The sequence below is a fragment of the Tenrec ecaudatus genome, chromosome 9 (genome assembly GCF_050624435.1).
Source record: "Tenrec ecaudatus isolate mTenEca1 chromosome 9, mTenEca1.hap1, whole genome shotgun sequence".
Taxonomy (NCBI): Eukaryota; Metazoa; Chordata; class Mammalia; order Afrosoricida; family Tenrecidae; genus Tenrec; species Tenrec ecaudatus.
Window position 1 is genome coordinate 113,910,570 of NC_134538.1, and position 24,512 is coordinate 113,935,081.

The 24,512-nt window shown below is 40.1% G+C and overlaps 1 protein-coding gene across 2 annotated transcripts in view; it reads left to right on the forward strand.

The window, feature by feature from the left end:
• The window catches only part of SEMA3D (semaphorin 3D), a 241,232-nt gene extending 217,921 nt beyond the window's left edge, over positions 1–23,311 (forward strand). For both annotated transcript variants that reach the window (XM_075558471.1, XM_075558470.1), the window contains exons 17-18: positions 2,323–2,462; positions 17,644–23,311. In XM_075558471.1, the coding sequence (XP_075414586.1) occupies positions 2,323–2,462; positions 17,644–18,081 (578 nt within the window). In that variant the 3' untranslated portion in view covers positions 18,082–23,311. The remainder of the gene's footprint in view (positions 1–2,322; positions 2,463–17,643) is intronic.
• Positions 23,312–24,512: the final 1,201 nt, after the last annotated feature.

Consider the following 24,512-nt stretch of genomic DNA (forward strand, 5'->3'; position numbering starts at 1 on the left):
GAAGGAGAGATGGTCAGATGAAGCGCATTTGATCTGAGCCTGAAGGAAGATGTCAATTTTTACACCGTAGATGGAATTACATTAAGTGAAAACAGAAACTCCTAACCTGATGGCGTTGGATTTGTGATGGTCCTATGTTATTTTGTGGAATTTGAGCTTATCCCATAGTTTATAAGGATCCAATTCATAGTCCGATCTAAGTGGGCAAAGATATCACATGAAGTACACATAATAACATCTGTGTAGATAAGCGACTGAGAATGGAGAAACTAGAGGCAGGTTATCACTTGTGAGGCCTGAAGTAAAGCTTATGAAGCTTAATTACAACCTAAACCTGTTCATAGTTATGACGGTAGAGTAGTTTCAATTCACAATGGACAGAAGGGAAGATTTAAACATTAGTTCTTACTTCAGAATATCGGTGGGGACTTGCATGTAATCTAACATGAATGTGTATTGTACCTTATCAGCTAAAGAAGTCTTCAATAATTTGTGAAGCATGTTTATTTTCTTCCCTCCTATTTTACTTTTCTTCTTGCTCTATTTTTTAAGTGCTATGACTTTTAAGTTATGAAAAATAATACATGTGGATAAGCTGTAGTTAGCAATGTTAACAAGATACAATCTTGGTCTCCAATGATTTGTCATATGTTTATGAAAACATGTGAAAAAATAATTTAAATTGTATTATGAAGCTTAAAATATTCTTTTCAGGATTATTTTACTTCTGCTATTTTATAATACTAATAAATGCATCTCTTATATTTTTCAAAATTAGATAATAATAGACTATTATATAAATGTGTATATAAACATATACATATGTGTATTCCTAAATTGAAAAATAGAAACTCTGAAATGAAATAAGCATAGTTAAACACAACAATAAATTCTAGGTGTTATTCTGCAAACTGATGAAGTGTTAAGTTTTTGTCATAGGATCATTATCTTTTATTGATAACAAAGGATTTTAGATAATGAACTCACAGTTGCAGTCATCTAGGTGATTTAACTCATTGTCTACTGAATAGGCCAAGCCTGTGGTTGAGTCAGTCAAATTGAGTTTCTCCTGGGTCCCTACCCAATCACGTACTGATCAACCTGAATGCGCCTTGCTTTTGTTCATGAACTCCATGGCTTATGAAGATGTGATGCTTGTCTTTCTCTTTCAGGATAAGCATCAGTGATCTTTGTGTGCCTTCGGGAACTTATTAACTAGGAAAAGCTAAGATAGAACCCGTTGCATTGGCAGATACAGCGAATATATTACAGGCTTCAAATGGAATCTACACATTGTGGAGATTACACTGACGATCTGTAATGATGTCAGCATGATGAACTGAACCATCGTTTCGAAAGCACAAGTTCAACAGGCATCTCTTGAAGAGATGCCTCTAGGATGTAAATGCATCCGTGCCCTTTGCTGCTAATGTTGCGTGCTTAGGTTCAAGATTCATTTTGGTCCCTGAAGCCCTATTCTTTAGTTTATGCCTAAAATGCTAAATAGGTCCATCTGCAGAATGGAGACATCTGAATATATGATGAAAAGTGCATGTTTGGGCCAGGCTGAGCTGCCGTCATTTTTTATTTGATCAAATTTGAGCTACAGATCTTAGATCACACATGGGACCCAGCCTTTGGCTAGTCTGAATGGAATGTATTTCAGATGGTGCAGTTGATTTACGAGAATAAGGTGTCTGAGACATTGCTCCTTTGGCATCCATTAACTACCTCATAGCCCATGCATGTTGGGCTGAAGTGTCTTCCAGAATGAAATGAGAAGTTGGTGTTGATAATACAGTGAATATCCACGTACTAAGTATGGGGCCATTTGGTTTATTACCATCATTATGTAATTTCATCAGGGAGAACTGCTGTACTTACTCTTTGCAATAAGGTTTCTTAATATTATTAATAAGCTTTATGGGCCAGTTCACAGTAGAATTTATCTTTGAAAGTGAAGATAGTTCCTATTCCAGAACCATTATTGAAATTAGTTACATTTTATATATAAGAAAAGATGGAAAAAGTTCATTTGGCTCTGCAAAGACTCAATGTTCACACTTAGAACTTGTGAGGTGATTTAAAAAAATTTATCAACTGATGAAAGAGTTAAAATTGCTATGCAGTAATAGAGTTTAAAAAAACAATCTATTAGATACTATTTGACTCTTAGGTTATAATATTATAACATGAATTTCCTTTCTTTTTAATAATGTGTATGATTCTTTCCCTCAAGGCATCTGTTCTAAATCAGCCTATTTTCCTATTGCTTTTAAAATCAGGTCAGGGTTAATCTCCTATTCCATGTTTGCTTTCCAGGCATTAGTCATGAAACTGCTGATGAAAAGGTGATTTTTGGTATTGAATTTAATTCAACCTTTCTGGAATGTATACCTAAATCCCAGCAAGCATCTATTAAGTGGTATGTCCAGCGGTCCGGAGATGAGCACAGAGAGGAGGTAAGTGATCGCCATCAGAGGATGCGCTCCTTGAAGTAAATTGTGTGAAAGCTTAAATAGAATGTGCTTGGGAGACATAATTTGTTCCTTCCTTAGCATCGTATGGTGGCTCTTGTCATGAGTGTTAAAAGGAAGGTATCAGTTTATGTGGAAACTAATGTCAATGATGGTCCCGAGTTTAGGAAAAGACAACTAAACACAAATATAAAAATAATATACATGTATTAGAAGTACATTTTAATAACATATATAACTTTCATCTTCAAATGTTTATTACTCAGACATTGTCTTTGGGAGTGATTTTCTGATAAACAAAGAAATAACAATAAAAAAATTGATGAGAATGGAGGGGGATTAGAGCGAAGACCCAAAGCCCATCTATGGACAATGGAACATTCCCCCACAGAGGGGTCACAGGGATGGGTGCATCAATCAGGGTGCAGTAGAGCACTAATGGGTCACACAATACACCTCTGTTCCCTGGAGGCCTCCTCGCCCCCACTATCACAACGTCAGTGCCACCTCCCAATCTAGACTAGAAGTGAGCATGTATGTAGGTACAGGAAAGAGATAAAGCTCACAACACGTGGAACCCAAGAACAGGTATAGGAATAGAGATACCAAAAGGGTAGGGGGAAGGGGGAGAAAGGTGTGGAGGGAGGGGGGTGCTTATGGCAATGAAAGGCACATAACCACACACACCGAGCCAGGGGAAGAACAATGGAAACCAGAGGGAAGGGAGAGAGTGGTTGGTGTGATTTTGAAAATAATTAACAATTTACATTCTATCAGGGGACCATGAAGGGCCATTGGGTAGTTAGGAGGGAGGAAAACAAGAGATCTGATCCCAAGGGCTCAATGGAAAGTAAATGTCTAGAAAATAACTATGGAATATATGTACGAATATGCCGGATACAATTGATGTATGGTTTGTAACAAGAGTTGTAAAAGTCCCCAATAAAATGATTTTAAAACGTATCTTCCTTCTGCACATGCACATACAGACATATCCTGGCTAAATATTAATTGCTATTTGCACTACAAACTGAATAATACTTAAAGTGAACAAAAAATAGAGATATCCACCTTTGTCCTATCACACAAAGAAGAATCATCAGTCATCGCTTAGTTATTCTTATTGACTACCCTGGTGGGCTGCTAGTTGTTTTTATGTTGTAATCTATTTCACTAGTATTTCAAATACCCACAAGGTCACTCATAATGGAGAGGATTCAGGACAGTGTCCTGTTAAGACAGACTAGGAAAAAGAACGTGACGATCTAATTGTAACGAAATTGGCCTTTGTAGGCATAAGAACAGCAGCAGCACTTTGTCTGATAAAGTACCAGAAGATGGGCCACGCAGGCCGGCAGGAACACACCATATGACAGGGGAAAAGCTGCATCTTCCAATTTGACCTTAAAGATGTAAATGGAATAAAGCTTTAGGGAATTTCATTTGCTTACCAGGCATGACTCAAAATGGTGAGACTGCTGCAAACATTCTTTAACAATCAGAACATGGAACAGACAAAGTATAGAACATCAAAGTCATCAAAAACAAAACAATGCAGAAAGGTCAACATCTCAGGCATTAGTAGGCTGCGGTGGCTGGTACTGGCCATTTTGAATCAGACATTCCTATGCCGTCTGTACTGGGAATGACAAATTGAGGAGTAATGGCATTCATTCATTGCATTTAGGGCCAAACAAAATGCTTCAAGATCCATGGTGAAATGTAGTACCATCAGTAATAGAATAATATCCATATCCCCACAAGGAGACCCTCTAATGCAGAAAATGAAGAGTTGAAATCTTTTTCCATATTCTGCAGTTCAAAATAGATCAAACACACATTCAAGATATACTTATAATGAATGATGATTATAACTGCAATTTGGGAACTAAATAGAAGGACCTCACTATGAAAAGAGATTACAGAGAAGCTCAAGTTCATCAGTAAAAATAAGACTAAGGCAGGTCGTGAAATATTAAATTGCCCATGTGCAGGTTTATATTAAAGATATATATCTCACCAGAATTTAGAGACAACCTCAAGAACAATTTGGCTCCATTGAACACTAGTGACTAGAACCACATCCATCATGGGATGACAGCAAGGACATCATACGTGGAGAAATCCACATGTCACTAAAAACATAGGAAAGAAAGAAAAACAACCACATGGATGTCAGAATGGTCTCTGAAACGCTTTCCTGAACAAAGAGGAGTGAAAGGGAAAGGAAGAAATGAATAAATAAAAGACCTGAACAGAAGACAAATATTAAAATGAAATGTGCAAAGGCTTGGAGTTGAAAAACCAAAGGAAAAAAACATTCTGGACATTTATCATGTTGAAAAAAACTGAAGAAAAATTCAAATCTAAATGGTCATATTGAAGGAGTCGATGACCAAAATGGTGAATGAGGAAGCATTGAAGAATATAGAAAGAACACGTACATAGAATCATTATAGTAGAAAGAGACGGTAGACTTCCAGCTCTTTCAGGAGGTTGCATATCAGCAAGGATTGATCAAGCTGCTGTGAGGGCATGTTTTCAAAAATAAGTCTCAGCAGTTGATGAAACACTAACTGAGATGTTTAAAAAATAGATACAAAGCTAGAAGTGCTCACTTGTCTGCCAAGAAATTTTGAAGACAGGTACCTGGCCAACTGACTGAAAGAGATTCATAATTGTGCTCATTTCAAAGAAGAGTGATCATAAAGGAAACAGAAATCATTTACAGCATCATAAATGGCATACAAAATTAAAATTTTGCTCAAGATAATAAGAAACAAATTTTTCAGCAGTACATCTAGAGGTAACTGTCAAATATTCAAGCTGGCTTCAGAAGAAAGCATGGAATGAAAATGATCATTTCTGATTTCAGTTGGCTGAAAGCAGAGAATACCAGAAAGATGCTTAGCCGTTTGCAAAGGCATTCGACTACATAGATCATAGCAAACTATGGAAAGGGAATTCAGAACACTTTCTTGTGCTCACGCAGAACCTGTACATGGACAAAGAGGCAGCCACTTGAACAGAACAAGGGGACTCTCTTAGTTTAAAATAGATAAATGTTTATGTCAGGGTTGTATCTTTCACTACATTTATTCGATTTGTCTGCTGAACAAAAAATCCAAGAAGTCACCCACATGAAAAGTGAGACATCAGGGCTGGAGGAATACTCATCAACAACATTGCCTTCTGAAAGCAAAGATAGTTTCATGAACTTAATGCTGAAGATCGAATACTGCAACCTGCACTAGGAACACATCGTCATATCACAAGAACAAATGCTCACAACTAGGCCAGCAGTTTCATGCAAAATGGAGAAAAGACTGAAGTCACAGATTTAATTTTGCTTAGATCCATTGATTAATGGACATTAATCAACGTCCATGGGATGTGCTAGCTTGTTGCAAGAGGCCTCTTTAAAAAGCAAAGCTAACATACTTAATGCAAGCCATCTTTTCAATAGCCTCAAATGCCTTCCAAAGCTGGCCAATAAATAATGAAGATGGAGGAAGAATTGATGAATTTCAGCTATGATCTTAATCAGCAATATTGGACATACCATGAGCTTCCAGAATAATAAGTTTGTCTTCAATGAAGCATTGCTAGAATACCTGTAGAAGCTCAGGTGGCTAGATGTCATGTCACTTTGCACAGGTTATCGGGAAGCCTCTGGAGAGGACATCATGCTTGTGACGCAGTGATCCGTGATAGAGAGGAAGACACTCTAGCAATGGACTTGCACAATGGCTGCAACAACGGCCTCAGGCGTAGCCAGGGCTCCGAGAATGGTGTGGCACCAGTTAGTGTTTGGTCCTATTGCACATTGGAGCTTTGTGAGTCAGAAACAACTCATTGGCACCTAACAAAAACAATGATGACTTGGGTAAATTATTTTGATTTTATCAATTAAAATTTAATCAGGAAAGAGTAAGTAATATAGATACTCTCTTTGGTTTTGGGGGGTTTGTTTTTGCTTTTCTGTTTCAGTTTTCCTACACATAACTGTGATTGAAGCATATCATAGATTTTTGTGACATATATAGATTAAATGAGTATTACTGATTTTAATGTGATACATTTAGTTTGCTAAATCCTAAATTAATATTATTTAAATGACATGAAACAAAATTGATTAGGCAGAGTGTATGTTTTTCAATGCCAAAGAGAAACCAGTCATTCTTGGTCTGGAGTTCTAAAATTTCCAATATTAAGCTAAGAGCACGTTGTGGAGTAATGTAGAGAATGCAAGAATCAAAGATAGACGTCGTGAACTGCTACCTGGTTCTTTATCCTTTGGTAATATCCCTGAGTTCCCCTGGGCTAGGCAGTTCTAAAATAGACCAAAGAAATTAAAAAGTTACTGGGAAAATAGTCAAAGTAGAGAATCCATACAAGAATGCAGAAGTAAATGTGCCGCATGTATAAAATGTGCACAGGAAATTGCAGATGTTCTCCATCGGGGAGAAGACGTAGCCAGAGAGGAGCATTTATCACGCATTCAGAAAATGCTGATTTGTGTTTGATTTGTCTGCTAAGGGGTCATTGGCAAGTTGTAACTTCTTTAGCACATAGTTTCTCTATAGTATATGTAGTTGGACCAGATGCTAAATATTAAACTTTAATGCTAGTACTAAATACTGAACACTAGACTTGCATACTAAAATCAAACACTAGTATTTATACCCACACCTCACTTACAGACGTGGTTAACTTCCCAAAACCAGGTTGTTATGCAAAATGTATCAGTATGTGAAAATGGAAGTTGACCACCTCTTCCCCTGTACTGTAAACTTCCCCCTGGATCCCTCTCCGATTACCTGTCATTACTTCCTATTCTCCACTTTGCTTCAGGAAGGCTTGTCTCTTACTGCTGCTCAAAGGGGAGGGCTACCAATTTTCCAGAGTCAAGCACCATCTACTTCCCCATCACCAGGGTGCATTCGCTTTTTACCCTCACTGTATTTTCAGGGTGGGTGGCCCCAGTTCATCCCCTCAATGACCTCATTGGGGACCGAGCGCTGAGACACCTTGTGGTGAGCGTTGCCCATTTGTGGTCCTTGGCCAAGCATGCCCAGGTCTATCTCTATGCCTGGAATTCCCACAAACCCGGGCAACCATAAGAACCGACAATCCAGTCAGACTGCAACTGTCATTAATGAGCAGAAGAGTTGGATTGTAGGTTCTTTCCTGTTGTCATTCATGGGAAACATTGGATAATGAGATAGGTTATGAGTGAGGAATAGGTAGAATGGTTCTCAACAGCAACTAATTTTGCCTCCCAGAAGATATTTGGCAGGACCCTAAATGTTTTTGCTTATCACTTTTGAGTGGATGAGTGAACGTATTCCTGGCGTTACCATACAAAGGACAGTCCCTTACAACAAAGAATTATTACAACAAATGAATGTCTACACGATTAGGTTGAGACTAAAGTCTTATTTATCATAAGCAATTGACTTAAAGATATAGTTCCAACATAATATTAAGGAGTTAATATCATTGTTTTCATCAAAGAGTTATAAGTATAACTTTTTGCAATGTTACCCTTCACATATTTAGAACTAAAGCAATAATTTCATTATGTTCAAAATAATTCCTCACTGCTCTTGAGTCAGTTCAGAGCTGCCCCAGTGTGACCCGGTGCTTTGTCCTAAGTGCCGTCGTAGATTCTAACAGCACGCTCAACGCACGGACACACTGGAGACTTGACACACAGGCTCCTATCTTTACAATCCGCATGGACATGTTATCTGATGCCGAACGGACGGCTTTATTTTCAGAGCAAAGCAATGACTTTTGGGCCAAGAAATACTGGATACCATTTGAATTTTTCAGCATGCAGATTTTCTTTGGGTTACATTGCAATTATTTTACTCTTAAATTTTACAGAAGAGTACTTTTGAAATTCTAATTAATCGAGTTTGATCGTTGCTTTACATTTAGATGTGATTCTTTAATAAAGTTTTTCTACATGACGGATTTAATCTAACTTTTTTTTAATGTGGGCACCCTGCTTAGGTTAATCTGCCCATTCAGTTGTAGATGTATAGATTTACCTATCCATATCTTTTATTTTCCTGAAAAGGCTATACATTACATGAATGTGTAGTATATCATACAGTATATCATACAGTCGTGAGGGCATCATGCCCAATGGAGCACAAATAGTCAACTTACTAATTTCACTTAAAAGTCTTTTAGTTGCAGTATTTCAACTGTTATTTTCTTCTGTTGTAAATAGGAATCACACAGAGTCCAGGGTATGCAGTACTGTTTCCGGAGTTGGAAAAAGGGCAACATGCAGACTAGATTTGAAACATTCTTCTCTGCAGGATGCCTTCTGCTCCTTACCCAGGAGGTCAAAATGTGGAATCCCCCTCACTCATAAACCACCTCAGGGGAGGCCAGGATCTCCCGCGGCACCCAGGCTGTCACCAGGTTCCTCTCTGCCCGCAGGAGGACCTTTCCAAACGGAGTGGTGTCACAGTTGGGTGTTGGTAGGGAGGTCATGAGTCAGTAATCCCCTGCCTCTTTTATAGAGCTGCCCTTGACATTGATGACGTTTATGCTGTAACTAGTGAGGTAATCGGCAGTCCTCAGGCTTCTGGGGATCTGGATGAAGAAGAGAAGGAAATATCTCATGCTACTTGCCAGTCTGCATTTTCTCAGCGGGTGTTGAGGATATTGTAAAACATCTTTAAATACTTAGAGTGTTCTATTCATGTGCTTCTATTTTATTTATTTTGCTCATTTTTCTCCATAAAAATAATATAATGGTATTTGAAAATACAGTAACATAAAGATTAACCGTGGTCACTAAGGAATAGGATAGCAAAAACAATAGTTTGTCTATTCCAACTCTTCTCACTTTTAAATTTCATTTTCCCTTATGATTCCATTTTATACCACATTTTCCTATTTCACTTCCCACCTTCACCTTGCCGGCACAGTCATCCATGCTTTATTTCAATTTCTCTTCATTCATGTTTTCGCTTGAAAAAAACAAAGAAAAAGGGGAGCAAGAATAGCAATGATTTCCTTACACAGGCAGTCCTTAGGCAATAAGTATGTCTTTGCACCAGATTGGTGGGTAAGTCAGGACAGGTGCATGCAGTTTATCCTAGTCTAGCGCACAGGACTGTGAAATGGTCCCGTGACTTAGAGTGCACATGCAGCAAGCAAAGGTGATTGTGCTCAGGACTTGGTTGCAATTAGGGGTTGATTAATTTTTTTCAAAGTGAGAACATAAAGGCAAATTTTCATAACATCAAAGTAAATATACAAATTGCCAGTGAGTTAAAACTGTATCTAAATCTCTTTCTACTTTTCTAAATATTGAACAAATTCTTAGGACAAATTCCTTGAAGTCAAATAAGTACTGGTAAGTTAAACGCCATCTTTGGTTTGCACTGAAATCACAGAAGTAGTACCTTTTCAAGGCTCCTGAGGTAAAATTGTATATCATTATTTAAGAAAATTTTATCATTTGATATTAAAAATGTATTGTGTTAATGTCCTTTTCTTCAAATTAACTTAACTCTTCACTTTCCTTACTCATTGGTAACACCCCCCCCAAAAAACACACACACACACACACACACACACACAAATCGCTTGGCTCAAGTCCATTCTGGCTTATCACAACTAACGCTGTGTCAAAATCATTTCTATAAGCCTTTGTAATACAGATATTAGCAATTCAATGCAGAATATCGGTAGGTTTTTCTCAGATTTTATAACTCTTAGTTTTATTGAATCCCTAATCATGCATTTTCTATTTTTTGCGGACAAATTTACTGGATTATATCTCTGTTGTTTCTCCATGATGATCATTACAGTTTTTTCCCCACTGAGAGAACAAATATATCATTACAGACCCCTGTGTCATAGGCTGTTCAGGGAATTCCGCCTCAGGGTGACTCATGTGTTAGGGACCAGAAGAGTTTGATTGGATGTTCTTGACTCACGGGAAGCAGATTGCCAGGCCTTTTCCTCCACGGTACTAACGAAGCCCCAAAGATTCAAGCCACCCAAGGTTAGGTTATGAGTTGTAGTTACTTGTGAGTCAGTGATTGGAGTTTGAAGATTGAAGTCATTGGACATTTGAAGCCCCTATCAAAAGCCACACTCATTGCAATTGAATTGATTCCGGCTCACAGCCACCCTATAAGACAGGGTAAAACTGGCTGGTGGGTTTCTGAGACTATAATTCTTTTTTTTAATATTAGTATTAAAAATTATTTTCAAATATCATGTCTGCTTTTTTGTTCGCTGGGCTGTGATTTTATTTTCTGCTATGGTAATCCATACCTTTCCTCCCAGACTTTATCTTTTTAAAAATAATTAAGTAATGTTCAGTTCAGATGAACTTTTTTTCCTTGCCGGTGTCCATCAATATGCAGTAATTAATGTGTACTAATTTTCATGAAGTCCGGAACAACCTCATCTTTCTACCCTGAAGCAGACGAAGGTTTTGAATGCTGGCCACTGGGTTAGCAGATCAACTGGTAACTCCCTATGTCCCTGATTGGCAGCACCGTGTCGCTGTTCTTAGGTACCGTAGAGTCCGTCCGAGGCATAGAAACCCTCCGTACAACAGAAAGAAGCACCGTCCAGTCCAGAAATATCCTCAGAATTGTGTTTATATTGATCCCACTGTTGCAGTCACTGCGTCAATTCATCTTGTGGAGGGATCACTGCTTCCGTGCTGCCCTTCTGCTTTAACAGCATTCTGTCCTTCTTTGGGGCCTACTCTCTCCTAAAAACGTGTCCAGAGTACCTGAGACTTAAGTCTCACTATGCTTGCCTCTCAGGAGAATTCTGGTTATACTGCGTCTAAGACAGACGTCTGTTCTTTTGATAGCCTGTGGCAGTTACAATGCTCATTACCAGCACTGAAATGAAAATGCATCGGTTCTTCTTTGGTCTTCCTTATTCAATGTCTAACTTTCACATGCATTTGAGACAATTCAAAATGCCCTGGCTTGGGTCAAGGAACCTGATTTCTCAATCTGAAAAGGTCTTGTGCAGAAGATTTACCTAACGCCACTCACCTTTTGATCTCTTGATGGTTGCTTCCATGAGCATGGATTATGGATCTAAGCAAGACACAATCCTTGACAACTTCAACTTTGTCTCTATTACCTATCGGTCCAGTTTGAGGATTTTGGTCTTCTTGACATTGAATTGCAATACGAACTGAAGACTGCAATCCTTGATCTTCCGCGCTCAGCAAGCAAAGTTGTGTCATCTGCATTTTATGGATTGTTAATATTAGTTTTCCTCCGGTCCTGATTATTTGCCCAGCACACAAATTGCATAAATTGGATAAGGGGATACAACCTTGATACACACCTTTCCTATTTTAAAACTATGCAGTATCCCTTGTTCTGTTTGCACAACTGCCTCTTGATCCATGTACATGTTCCACATGAGCACATGAAGTGTGCTCATTCTCCTCAAGAATCGGTTACGATGAAACACAATCAAAGACCTTGGCACAGTCAACAAAACACAAGGAAGTATCTCTCTGGTATCCACTGCTTTCAGTCAGATCCAGCTGACCTTGGTAATGATATCCCTTGCTTTGTGTCCTCTTCTGGAGCTGACCTGAACCTCTGTCAGCTCCCTGTGACTGTATTGCTACAATTATTGTTGGGTGATCTTAAGGAAAATTGTACATGCATCTGATGGTAATTATATTGTTCCATAATCTGTGCAGTCTGTGGGGCTACCTTTCTTTGTTATGGGCACAAATATGGCTCCCTTCCAGTCAGTTGGCCAAGTAGCTGTCTTCCATCTTTCCTGGCATAGAAGAGTGAGTGCTTCCAGTGCTTCATCAGCTTTTTGAAATATTTTAATTGGTATCCCATCAATTCCTATTTAATGGCTAGTACTTTCAGTTCAGCTTGAACGTCTTCCTTCAGCACCATTGGTTCTTGCTCATTAGTTCTTGCTACTGTCTGAAATGGTGGCTGGTCAAGCAGTTTTTGGTGCAGTGACTGTGTGCTATTTTCATCATTTTTCATGCTGCTTGCATTATTGAGGATGCAGTGAAATTTTTTAACATTGCAACTCGAGGCTTGAATTTTTTTCTTGAGTCCTTTCAGTGTAAGATAAGTTTAGTGTGCATTTCCTTTGTGATTTTCCAACTCTATTTGTTTGCGCATTTTATTATATTATTTTCCTTTGTCTTCTCAAGGTGCCTTTTGATATTTTCTCTTCGTCTCTTGGAAGTCACCACTGTTTCCATTTCAGAATGGTTTTTGACATCCACTTTGACCATTTCTTTCTTTCCTGTCTTCTTACAGCTTTTTGTTTGTTTGTTTCATTCACGGATGATATTCTGGGTGTGAAGCCACAGCCCATCAGGCCTTCTCTCGTTCTCATTCAGAGATCTTCTTTATATGCAGCTGGGGGAGATTCAAGGTCATACACTGGCTCTCACGGATGTTTTGATTTTCTTCACTTTCAACCTGAACTGACATATGAGCCCTGGGTAGTCTGATCCACTGGCAGCCACTGGCCTCCTTTTAGCTGATGATATTGAGCTTCTCCACAGTCTCTTCCCACACATGTAGATAACTTGATTTCTGTGTGTTCCATCTGGAGAATTTCACATGTATTGTTGCTGCGTCGTTGAAAGATATATATATTTGCTATGAAAAAGTCCTGATCTTGCAAAATTCCATCATGTTATCTCCAGCTTTCTTTCTATTACCGGGACCATATTTTCTAACTACTGATCCTTTCTCTTTGTTTACAAATTTTGCATTTCAATCACAAATAATTATCATTGCTTCTTGATTGCATGTTTGATCAGTTTCAGATTTGAGATATTGATAGAATTTTTCAATGTCTGCATCACTAAATGTTGTGGTTGGTGCTTAAATTTTGATAATATTGTATGGATTGGATTTGCTTGTGCATGGGTAGAGATTCAATACTCTCACACCAGCGTTGTACTTCCAGATAGGTGGTGAGATATCCTGTTTTGACAATGAGTGTAGTCATTCCACTCAATTGTGCCATCCCTGACAAAGCAACCCGTGTGATGTTCTGACTCACACTGGCCAACGCCAGTCCATTTCAGTTCACTGATGCTTGGGTTTATGATCGTTATGACTTCTGTGTTATTTTTAATGACTTACAGCTTTCCCAGAATCATACTTTGCACATTCCGATTATGTAGCTGTTTGCCTTGCTTCTTCTCATTTTGAGTCGTGCCCTTTCAACAAATGAAGGCCCAAAGGCTGTCCTCCCACAGGCTTTCCCCTCCGAGTCGTTCTGACCCACTTGCCTTGGTCTTCTTCGGGCCGACTTGGAGCACAGCTCATCTGCCGGCACTCTGTTGACAGTGTTCTGCTTCCAATCATTGACTTTACTATCTGACAATGTTCTGATGTTGTGCATAAGGTTTCCGACTGCTAACTCCTCTGAAGTGGGCAGTCTATTCCTTCTTCAGAGTCTGTCCCTTGTCTGGAAGCTCTGCTGAACCGTGTTCACTGGGGGTCATCCTGCTGGCATTTAAAATACCAGTGACGTAGCTTCTCATTTCATAGTTACACAGAAGCCACCGCCGTACCCACAGTCCAACAGAAGGCAGACAAATGGTGTTTGCCGCACGTAGGGGCATATTTTGATAAATTGCAAGTATAGAAGTATATACGTACCAGATGTGTATGTATAGTTTTATTTTTACATTGATACTTTCATATGCATTTATAATTTAATATACATTTCATTGAGTATATTAAATTAATCTAGTAGTTACTTATGTATATATTTGATATTTTTCTTTACATAGGATGCCTTCTGCCTCAGTCCTATCTGTGAATAAATCTTCCTTGTTCCAATTATGTCTTTAAATATTAATTATTCACTTTGAATATTAATAAATGAATTGTACTGTGTCTCATACATATACTCTGAGGAATTTAAATACATGTATACAAGTGATTCCCTTAGGTTTCATTTTTTGATCTCAAATAAAATAAGAAAACTGATAAGTGATATTTTATAGATGTAGAGAAATTGTTTAAACAATCTTTACCGTCCTTTCCTACCCTCATGCTGGGGATCTTTATTCCTCGGATGATCCTCTTTTTCCCTGGTAATATTTATTTCATTTATGAGAGAAGAGAAGGACTTGAAACCCTAGTCCCGTCCCAGATATGCGCAAAGCTTCAGCCATGAAAGAACTGGTGGTGGATTAACGCCAAAGGGATTCGCATTAGGCTGCAATGATCAGAAAAGGAAATCCTGACCTTTACCTGCGGCTTGGAACTTAAGTGTCCTTTGTCCTCTACCACGTAATGCTTTCCATTTTAAATAAATCACCTTTCCCTGAATATCTACATTTAATAATGCCAAACATATTTTCCTTGCTCACGTTAGGCAAATGGAGAGTCGACCTCACTTTCAAGTATGGTTTTAATTTGTAAGGCTGGACAGTTTTTACTTATCACTTTGAGAGTGAAGAAAATTCCATACGTTTAAATTGGGAGACAGCGATTACATTATTTCTTTGTAGAGGAGCTGCATTTTGCAAATGGCCTTTGCTGACATTTCACTGTGGTGACATGGTCTGCATAAATGCGACCCCGTCCAGCCAGGCAGGAGAGCCCTGCAGAGAAGGAGGCTCAAGAAGTCACCTGGTAATCAATGGCTTAATTTCGAGGTCACAGATTGCGAGCTTCAAATTGCCAAAATCATATGAACTCTAGCAATTCAAAACGCATCTTATTAGACATGCAATTGCATTAAGGCACATTCTTGAAATTTTAGAAAGAATAAAATGTCAATAAGACGACGCCAGTGGTTGGTTGGAAGAGCGTGACATTGATTGAAACATGGTCTCTGTCTGTCGGTCACAAACAAAAGGACAAGTTTAAGCGCATTAGGAAAGGGACGAAATGTGAAGGACCATGACTGAGTCATAAGATGCCAGGTGTTTACGAAACGTAAGAGTCCTTTGGAGACCAAACTAGCGAGGAAAAGACAGAGGGGCCTGGACATGCCCCGGTGAAACGACACAAGCAGCCTACAACCAGAGCAAAAGAAAGTGTCGCACCATATGTGGGGACTCCAAGCCATTATTTCTTTCCATTAGAAGATGAAAGGAACAGTAAAAAAGTGTCACGTGAGAGCAATGGCCACCTCTGAAAGCCACGTTCAGTGCCGTGTACAATGAGCCAGAGAGTGCTAGAGAAGTGAGATCTACAGATAAGTGAAGGGAGCACCTTGGCTGTCAGGCCATTTCCTGGCAAGGGATTACAGAAAGAATGGCTTTGGAACATGACCTCTCACTTAAACATGACCTAGCCTTGAATGGGGCTACTAATATTTCACACTTGTGAACCTTTAAAAAGCTCTGTTTGAATCCCCCCCTAAATACAGCATATGCTACGCCACCAACTCTATAACTGGAAGTCTAATCGGGGAATGTCAATGAGTCCTCACAGGACACAGAGGATACAGATCAAGACTTGGCAGTGGAGCAGATGTTCTGCGACCCAAGGCTTTTATAAAATTTACAAACCTTACTAAGGAATTATCTAAAGAATAAAAGACACACCACACACATCGTCATTCAGATTTGTTTTAAGTGTGAAACTCCAGTGGCTTTTGAGAAAGTACATGAATTATGGATCCCAGGTTAGGCTGTAGTCGTGTGGCATGTAAAGATGTCTGGGGCTCGGAAGGATAGCCACTAAAAGTCACGCACATCCAATGCACCAAAAGAGCAAAGGCAGGGAACAAAAAGCACTGATGAAACTCTGAGGTGTGGCCGCAGTGCAGAGCACAGGCAGGCCTGGGGACCCTCCAGCCTCGTGAACTAACCAGGGACCTGCGCTCGGATCTGCCTGTGGCCTCGCAGGATTCCCCACCAGCTGCACTTCTCTGGCACAGAGGGTGCCTTGCCATATCCTTGTTATGAACTGGGCTGCTAGCCAGAGCCGTTTCTTGTCCTTTTCTCATATTTCCAGAATGTGAGGCATTTTGCCTACATATTTTTCACACAATCATGCAGAGTAGAGTCCACCCACTGTGAATAAATTTAATTTAGCCGGTTTTATGCCTCCCTGATTTCCATCCACTCAGAGTCTACAGTACAGGGGCAGATGTGTAAACTGGGAAACCTTCCAGACGTCTTTGTTGTGGTTGTTGTGATTCCACTTAACGCGGAGCCACTCCACAATACTCCACATTCAACAGGACTCTTGTGTCTGAAAACATGCGCCCAGCTTTATTGGAGATAAGCTCACTGTGCATGGCAGACTGTGAGCCACGCAGGCTGAATGGATGCGCTGCTTTGGAGGAATACTGCTTCAAAGAGCAGAATAATGCCCCATTTCAAGGGAGGTTCTGTTTTGTTCAGTGTGTTTTCTCACACTTGAAAGCCTGTTCCCGTGGTATAGTATACCAAGATATGGCAAATCATTCCCCAGATGATGGAGTCTCAAGTGTCAAATATGCACACAGTAACAGAATTCAATCCATAGCCAAAAAGGGAAATTCAGCTTTAAATGTTGCAAGTCTTCCGACTGTGGTCTTACTGAGTTACCGCGCCAATGTTCAAAAGGCAATGTCCAGGCCTTAACACTTGACTTTTTGTAAAAGTCGCCAGTTACAGCTTCCATATGCTCTTTGGATCACTTGTTTGTGACCTCTAGAAGCAGAAGACATCCCATTTGAATTTGTTGTTCTGGTCCACACTGCAAGTGGTACCAGGCATGAGCCGTCCTTTCTCACACAGCGTTTGACAGCAATTGCTGCAGTTGGCTCTGAAGTTCAAATATGAACTTGTGGAAGGTAGTACAACATTAGTGGCTCCCCTTTTTTATAAGGGAAATCCGTTTTTAGTCCCATTGCTAATTTCACAGCTTTTCATTCCTATCGATAGAATGGGAGAAAAACTACCTTTATCTCCAGAGTTGAGGTAAACTGAATACGGTGCAAATGTGAATAACTCAGGACACAGGGTGGGGGCTGTTGTTGAATGTTTTTTCATCCAATTTGGCTCTGCCTGGCAATATTGTGCTCAATGACACAGGCGGAGATATATTTTAGATTCATCGAAGTAAAACTATGTTTCATGTTTTCATTTGCGCACAGCCTTTTCTGTTTTTAACTTATCGCCCTCCTTTTCCCAATTCTGTAGTTGAAACCCGATGAAAGGATCATCAAAACCGAGTATGGGCTATTGATTCGCAGTCTGCAGAAGAAGGACTCTGGGATGTATTACTGCAAAGCCCAGGAGCACACTTTCATCCACACCATCGCGAAGCTGACTTTGAATGTCATTGAGAATGAACAGATGGAAAATACCCACAGGGCAGAGAATGAGGAGGGGCAGGTCAAGGATCTGTTGGCTGAGTCACGGTTGAGATACAAAGACTACATCCAAATCCTTAGCAGCCCGAACTTCAGCCTCGACCAGTACTGCGAACAGATGTGGCACCGGGAGAAGCGGAGACAGCGGAGCAAGGGCGGTCCCAAGTGGAAGCACATGCAGGAAATGAAGAAGAAGCGAAACAGAAGGCATCACAGGGACCTGGATGCACTTCCTGGAGCTGTGGCCACGTCGTTTTCTATTTAATTTAAAGAAAGGTATCCTTTATCTGCATACTCTGGATTCTGTTTTGTACATCCCTTACACTAACGCACAGACGCTTCCCCAGGAGATTTGCTACCGCACCAGCACAGTAACCTGAGGAAGGTTTTACACGGTGAACTCGGGGTCAGATGGGTAAAGAATTCATCCGAACCACTTTCCAAGAACTAAACTTGCAGCTGCAAAGTATAAGAATCATCCTCAGAGTGGGAGTTTTACATTTGTAAATGTTTCTGTGCTTGGAGTTCTTGTGTCGTGTAAATAATTGCGTTAAGCAGGCACCCAATTCGATATTGTGATAGGGTAGTTTATTTTGCCTGCGTACCTGTTAAACCTGGAGTTCGGTGTTTGAATGAAACAATATGCCGTTTTCCCTAGAAGTAGCGACCTTGTCGTGAGAATCAGAGGGGAGACGATAGAAAATCCAGAAACTCCTTGTTCACAGCACCCTCCAGAGCCAGCATCCGGGGTGCTGCCGTGGGGGGTTCGAAGGCACACTGCTTGTGGCAGACCCCAGGGGCCTCTGGAACACCGGCTTCCTCAAGGGCACCTGTGCGTTTCCCAGGATGCCTGGGCAGCGTGTTTTCAGAATAGTTGCTAACTCAACTAGATGCAATGCTTCACAAACATTTTAGTGAGGCATCCGAAAGTATTTTAACAAGAAAAGGGAGCCATCATGGTGTATTCTGCATCCTAAGGAGAAGGCACCCAGATGGGGTTGGTTAGGGGGCTGAAGGAAAAACAGTCATAAATTCTGACTGGAGAAACCTCATGTCCCCACAGAATGGAAGAACAGTCACAAATAAAGGAGGTGAGATGTAAGGGAACTTCATGTACTAGAGTTAAGTAGCAGCCATTTGCTATTCATCTTATTTTTATTTAGGTCAGCGGTTCTCAACCTGTGGGTCGCGACCCCTTTGGGGAGTGAACGACCCTTTCACAGAGGTCTCCCGATTCATAACAGTAGCAAAATTACAGTTATGAAGTAGCAACAAAAATAATTTTATGGTTGGGGGGGTCACCACAACATGAACTGTATGAAAGGGTCGGGGCATTAGGATGGCTGAGAACCACTGCTCTAGATTACAATAAACTGCTAGCAAACTTCTGAGGGAAATCAAGCATCATTGCAGAATGATCAATACAGATCTTGCTGACACTCAGTGGGATTTCAGTGTACACTTCCTGTCTTTTTCAAAGGCTTTATCATCCTTTACATTATTTGAGAATATTTTAAAGAATAGGGAAAATCATATATACAAAACGAGCATGAGCTCAATGGTAGCGGTGGGAAGTGGAAATAGATATAGTTGGTGAGTAAGAATAGAGGTGACATTTTTGATAACGGAAAGGGTTTAAATGAACTCTTTGACATCTTTTCCTCACACTACCTTTGGCAATTCTTATTTGAAGTTACAACTCAAATCACATTTTATTTGTAACTTAATCATGAATAAGCCTGCATGCAAAGAAAATAAATCCACATTAGAATAACCATCTTTCTTATTTTGATAGCACTTTCAAATATTCCCAAGGCAACTCTCCCCCAGCCTGGAGCCTCCACAGGGCATTTCCTGCCCGCTTCCAGAGCACTCCCCTTGCTGTCCTGCAGCACGCACCTCAGAGCCTTTCTCTGTGGCGCCTCCTTCACACCCTTTTCAGTGTGAAGTGAAAAGGTAGTCACTTCCTTGGACGGAGGGAAGCTTTTCTGAAAACTCAAAACCAGACGTTGCTCGTTTCTCGTGCATCCTACATATGTGGAGAGAGAAGCCTGTCAGAAACCTACGTGATCAGCGAGCAATTGCTTGCAGAGGAAAACGCCCCTTTGTAATGCTGGCCTTCGCTGTGTGGCATGGCGGGCCTGGCTATCGGCTGCATTAGTTACCCCTCTGAAATTCGTCATTGATATGGGGGGTGATTCCTTCCTTTCGACCAGCTCACCATGAGGGGTTTGGGTACATGTTTCACTGTTGGAAAAATTTAAGGAAGTCGTTATATTTTTAGTGAACCCAGTGAATCATTCTCTTATAAAGTACAGCATAAGAGTAACTGTGGCAAAATGAGATTGACTATTGAATATCATAATGAGTATTTTTAACTATTGATTTGCTTGGTTACAATATTCCAAAAATTCATACCAAGCTGAAAATAAATCAATGGATCATGTCTAATTCTTAAAAAAGATTGCCAAATACTTGCACATCACACCGTAATGATCAAATTCTGGATAGCCTTGAAAACCTCGGTCCTGGGGTGCAGCAAGTGGTTTGCATGTGATGATCATCTACAGGTTGGCTTGAACCCACAACCCACCTTGTGGCGAGAGCTGTGGAATCAAGGCCTAGCGATGTAGCGCTCGATTTCCGTAAATCTTTCAGCCAAGAAGACATACTTCGTGGAACTGTTCTACTCTACTGTGGCACATGAGGTCACCCAGAGGTGGAATCCATTGAACAGCAGTGTGTTTTGTTTTGTTACGTTGGAAAAAAAATATGAAGTTCAAATGTTAGCAATGACTTGTGAAAATAAATAGAATTTTCATCAAAAACATGAATGTCCAAGCCATTTTTTTAAATTACTACTTTATAATCCTATTTACTCAGACAAATGTTTAGAGACTTATGCCTTATATTTAAGGACTTTAATACCCTGTCTACTTGTGATCTATTATAGTATTAAGAGAATTATTAAACCTATTAAAATAATTACCTAAAATATTAGAAATGTGATTAATAACATTAAATGCTATATAATAAAAATTCAACATGTGGGCAAAGATTTCATGTTTATCAAGATGGAGAAAATAGTTGCCTATGACATTTAGAAGGACATTTTACATACAAAAGCATGCTTCCTACCAATGAAGGCTTTCATAACATTTGCTTCTAAATAAGGAAGAAGAAAATAATAAGAACAATTTCCATTGACTATATCTTTATTGAACTACATTTTGGAATTATTAACCATTTTGTTTGATGTAGAATATAAGCACTTTGTGGGTAGGATTAGGTTGTATATTCCTCCCCTACCCTTTCTCCCATGAATCTCGGCACAGTACCAAGAATTCTGTACAGTCCCATTGATTAAACAGAGTAGAATGAGACTCCCAATTCATTATTTTCACTTAATTCTCAATTAAATTGTTACAAAAATGTGTGTTAATTTATGGCTTGGTTTTCATAATGCCAGAAAGCCTGTTCTCAGAATTAGATAGTTGTAAAAAATTATTGACATAGTCTTGTTCTACTTAGGTGCCCATCAATATTTTCAACATTGAAGCTGATCCTTCTGGCTGCCTGAACACCAGGATCTACAAACAATGCATTGAGAGACCTGATAGGCAAAAGCTTGGTATTTTAGTAACCCACTTAGGCTGCAGACATGGAGCAGTCCATAGGTCAATCTTGGGGAAGGAAACCTTTTTTTTTGCTTTAAGAATATTTAGTTGTTAAATCTATACCATAATTTTATTATGCTGCATTCATTTATTGCTCAATTAACATTTTAAGAACAACAATAATACTAATTAAGAGTCTTATTCTGAGCAGTAGAAATGTGATCATTTACAAATTTATCTTGGACTTATCTCCAGTGATGTTTGGTTTTGTCTTTCTTTCAGGAACTGTTTTTTAAAACCTATTTTGGAATCTCACAGCATGAAATCAAGTTAGAGCATTCTGTTGGAGGAGCTAGTGGGTTTCTATATGTCCCATGTACTCATTCACTACTATCGAATCAATTCTGATGCCTAACAACCTTATAGGGCAGGGTAGAACTGCCCTCGTGGGATTTCCAAGACTGTAACTCTTTTTTTTAATCATTTTATCAGGGACTCTTACAACTCTTATCACAATCCATCCATCCATTGTGTTGAGCACATTTGTACATCTGCTGCCATCATCATTCTCAAAACACCCTCTTTCTACTGGAGCCCTTGGTATCAGCTCCTCATTTTCCCCCTCCCTTCCCCAACCTCCCTTCCTCACGAACCCTTTATACTTTATAAGCTATTATTATTTTTCATGTCTTACACTGTTTGATGTCTCCCTTCACCCACATTTCTGTTGTCCATCCTCCAAGGAGGGGGTTATATGTACATCATTATGATCGGTTCCCCCTTTCTACCCCGCCTTCCTCTTATCTTCCTGGTATTGTTACTCTCATTATTGATCCTGTGGGGTTATCTGTTCTGGATTACCTGTGCTTCCAGCTTTTATCTGTACCAGTGTACATCCTCTGGTTTAGCCAGACTTCTAAGGTAGAATTGGGATCCTGAAAGTGGGGGGTGGGGGTGCCGGAAGCATTAAAGAACTAAAAGAAAGTTGTGTGTTTCATTGCTGCTACACTGCACTCTGACTGGCTCATCTCCCTGAGACCCTTCTGTAAGGGGAGGAGAGGTTTAGGTTGCCCACAGAGAGGGTTAGGTCTCCACTCCGCCATCCCCCTCATTCACAATGATATGCTTTTTTGTTCTTTGATGCCTGATACCAGATCTTATTGATACCTCATGATCATACAGACTGGTGTGCTTCTTCCATGTGGGCTTTGTTACAAGCTAGATGGCCGCTTGTTTATCTTCAAGTCTTTAAGACCCCAGATACTATATATTTTGATAGCCAGGCACCATCAGCTGTCTTCACCACATTTGCTTAGGTACCCACTTTGTCTTCAGCGATCGTGTCAGGTAGGTGTGCATCATGGAATGTCAGTTTAATAGGACAAAATGTTCTTGCATTGAGGGAGTACTTGAGTAGAGGTTTAATGCCCATCTACTGCCTTTTTACTTAACCTATAAATATGTGCACATAGATCTATTTACCCATCATCATATATAAATATATTTACTTATGTACATGACTGTATTAGATCTCTATAAATACCCCCTGCCTCCTAGTTCTTTCCTCTATTTCCTTTACTTTACTCTTGTCCCATTATCATGTTCAGCCTTCATTTGGTTTTCAGTAATTCCCCTCAGTTACATTACCTTTGATCAAGCCCTACCAGGCCTCTTATACCCTCCTTACCCTTGATTTTGGATCACTTGTTATTCCCTTATCCCTGTGTTTGTTAATTCCCACTTCCTTTCCCCTGCCTCCCCCTCCCCATGTCCCACTGGTACTGTCAATCCCATTGTTTTCTCCTCAAGATTTTTTATCCCACCTATCTTATCTAGATAGACCTGCAGAGATAATAATATGCACTAAAAAAAAAAAGACATAGCACAGCAAAGCAACAACAACAAAAAAACACAACAACAACAAAACCAGCAAGAAAAAATGAAAAGCCTATAAATAGTTCAAGGTCTGTTTGTTGACCTTCAGGAGTGTTTTCTGGTTGTTTGATGGGCTGCCACACTCTGGTCCAAAAGTTTATTTTTGGTATTTCATGGGGACTTCATTGCTCTGTTTCCCTTGCTGCTCTGTTGCATGCCCTTAGTGTTTGGCCTCAGTGTGGTGGGGTCAGATTGGGTGCAATTCCCCCACTGTGTCTCCAGTGTTGTCCCCCATAGTGCTATGGTTCAACGATGGACATTGTGTCTCATAGTAGGCCTGGCCCTATGGACCTCTTTGTGCATTGTCTGCTCTGAGCAGGAATATCATCCTCAGGGCTTGGTGGGCCAGGTTGTGTTCCACTCCCTCTTCCTCCCTCTTCATTTGCTCCTGTGTGTTCTGATCATACATGTCCTCTCCCTGAGCTGTAGCTGCAGTGCTCTCCTCTGAAATGAATTCTTCTGTGGGAAGGGGCCTGTCCACGTAATTGGGATTGGGGCTAGCCCCTCAGACCTCTCTATTGGTTCCCTGCTTCATGCCAGTATACTGTATTCGCATCTTGGAGCACCAGGTTGAAGTCGGGTCCCTCTTTCCCTGTGGAGATATAAACGGTACTCTCCTCTAGGGTGGATTGGTACCCCATTCCCCTGCCATCCGTGTTTTGTTTTATTTTCTTTCTTCCCCCTCTATTTTAGTTGGCTACCATATGTATCCTTGGATTTGATCTGGCCCCTGCCATACTACCTGGACTTCACCCCAGTAATGTTTGTATACATTAGCTTTTTTTTTTTAAGCCCCTTTTGCCTTTTTAAGGTTACCTCAGTGGACTCGTGTTGTACTTGTCCTTTTGTGCTTGGCTTACTTCGATTAGCATAATTTCCTCCAGTTCTTCCCATGTCGTGATGTGCTTCATGCGTTCATCACTGCTTTTTAGCGATGTGTAGTACTCCATTTTATGTATGTAACACAGTTTTTAATCCATTTGTCTGTGGTTGGAAATTTGGGTTGTTTTCAACTCTTTGCAATTGTGGATTGTGCCGCTATGAACACTGGAGCACAGATGTCTGGCCGTGGTTTGTTTCTTGCCTCTTCAGGGTGTATGCCCAGTAGGGGGATTGCTGGGTCATGTGTAGCTCAATTTCCATC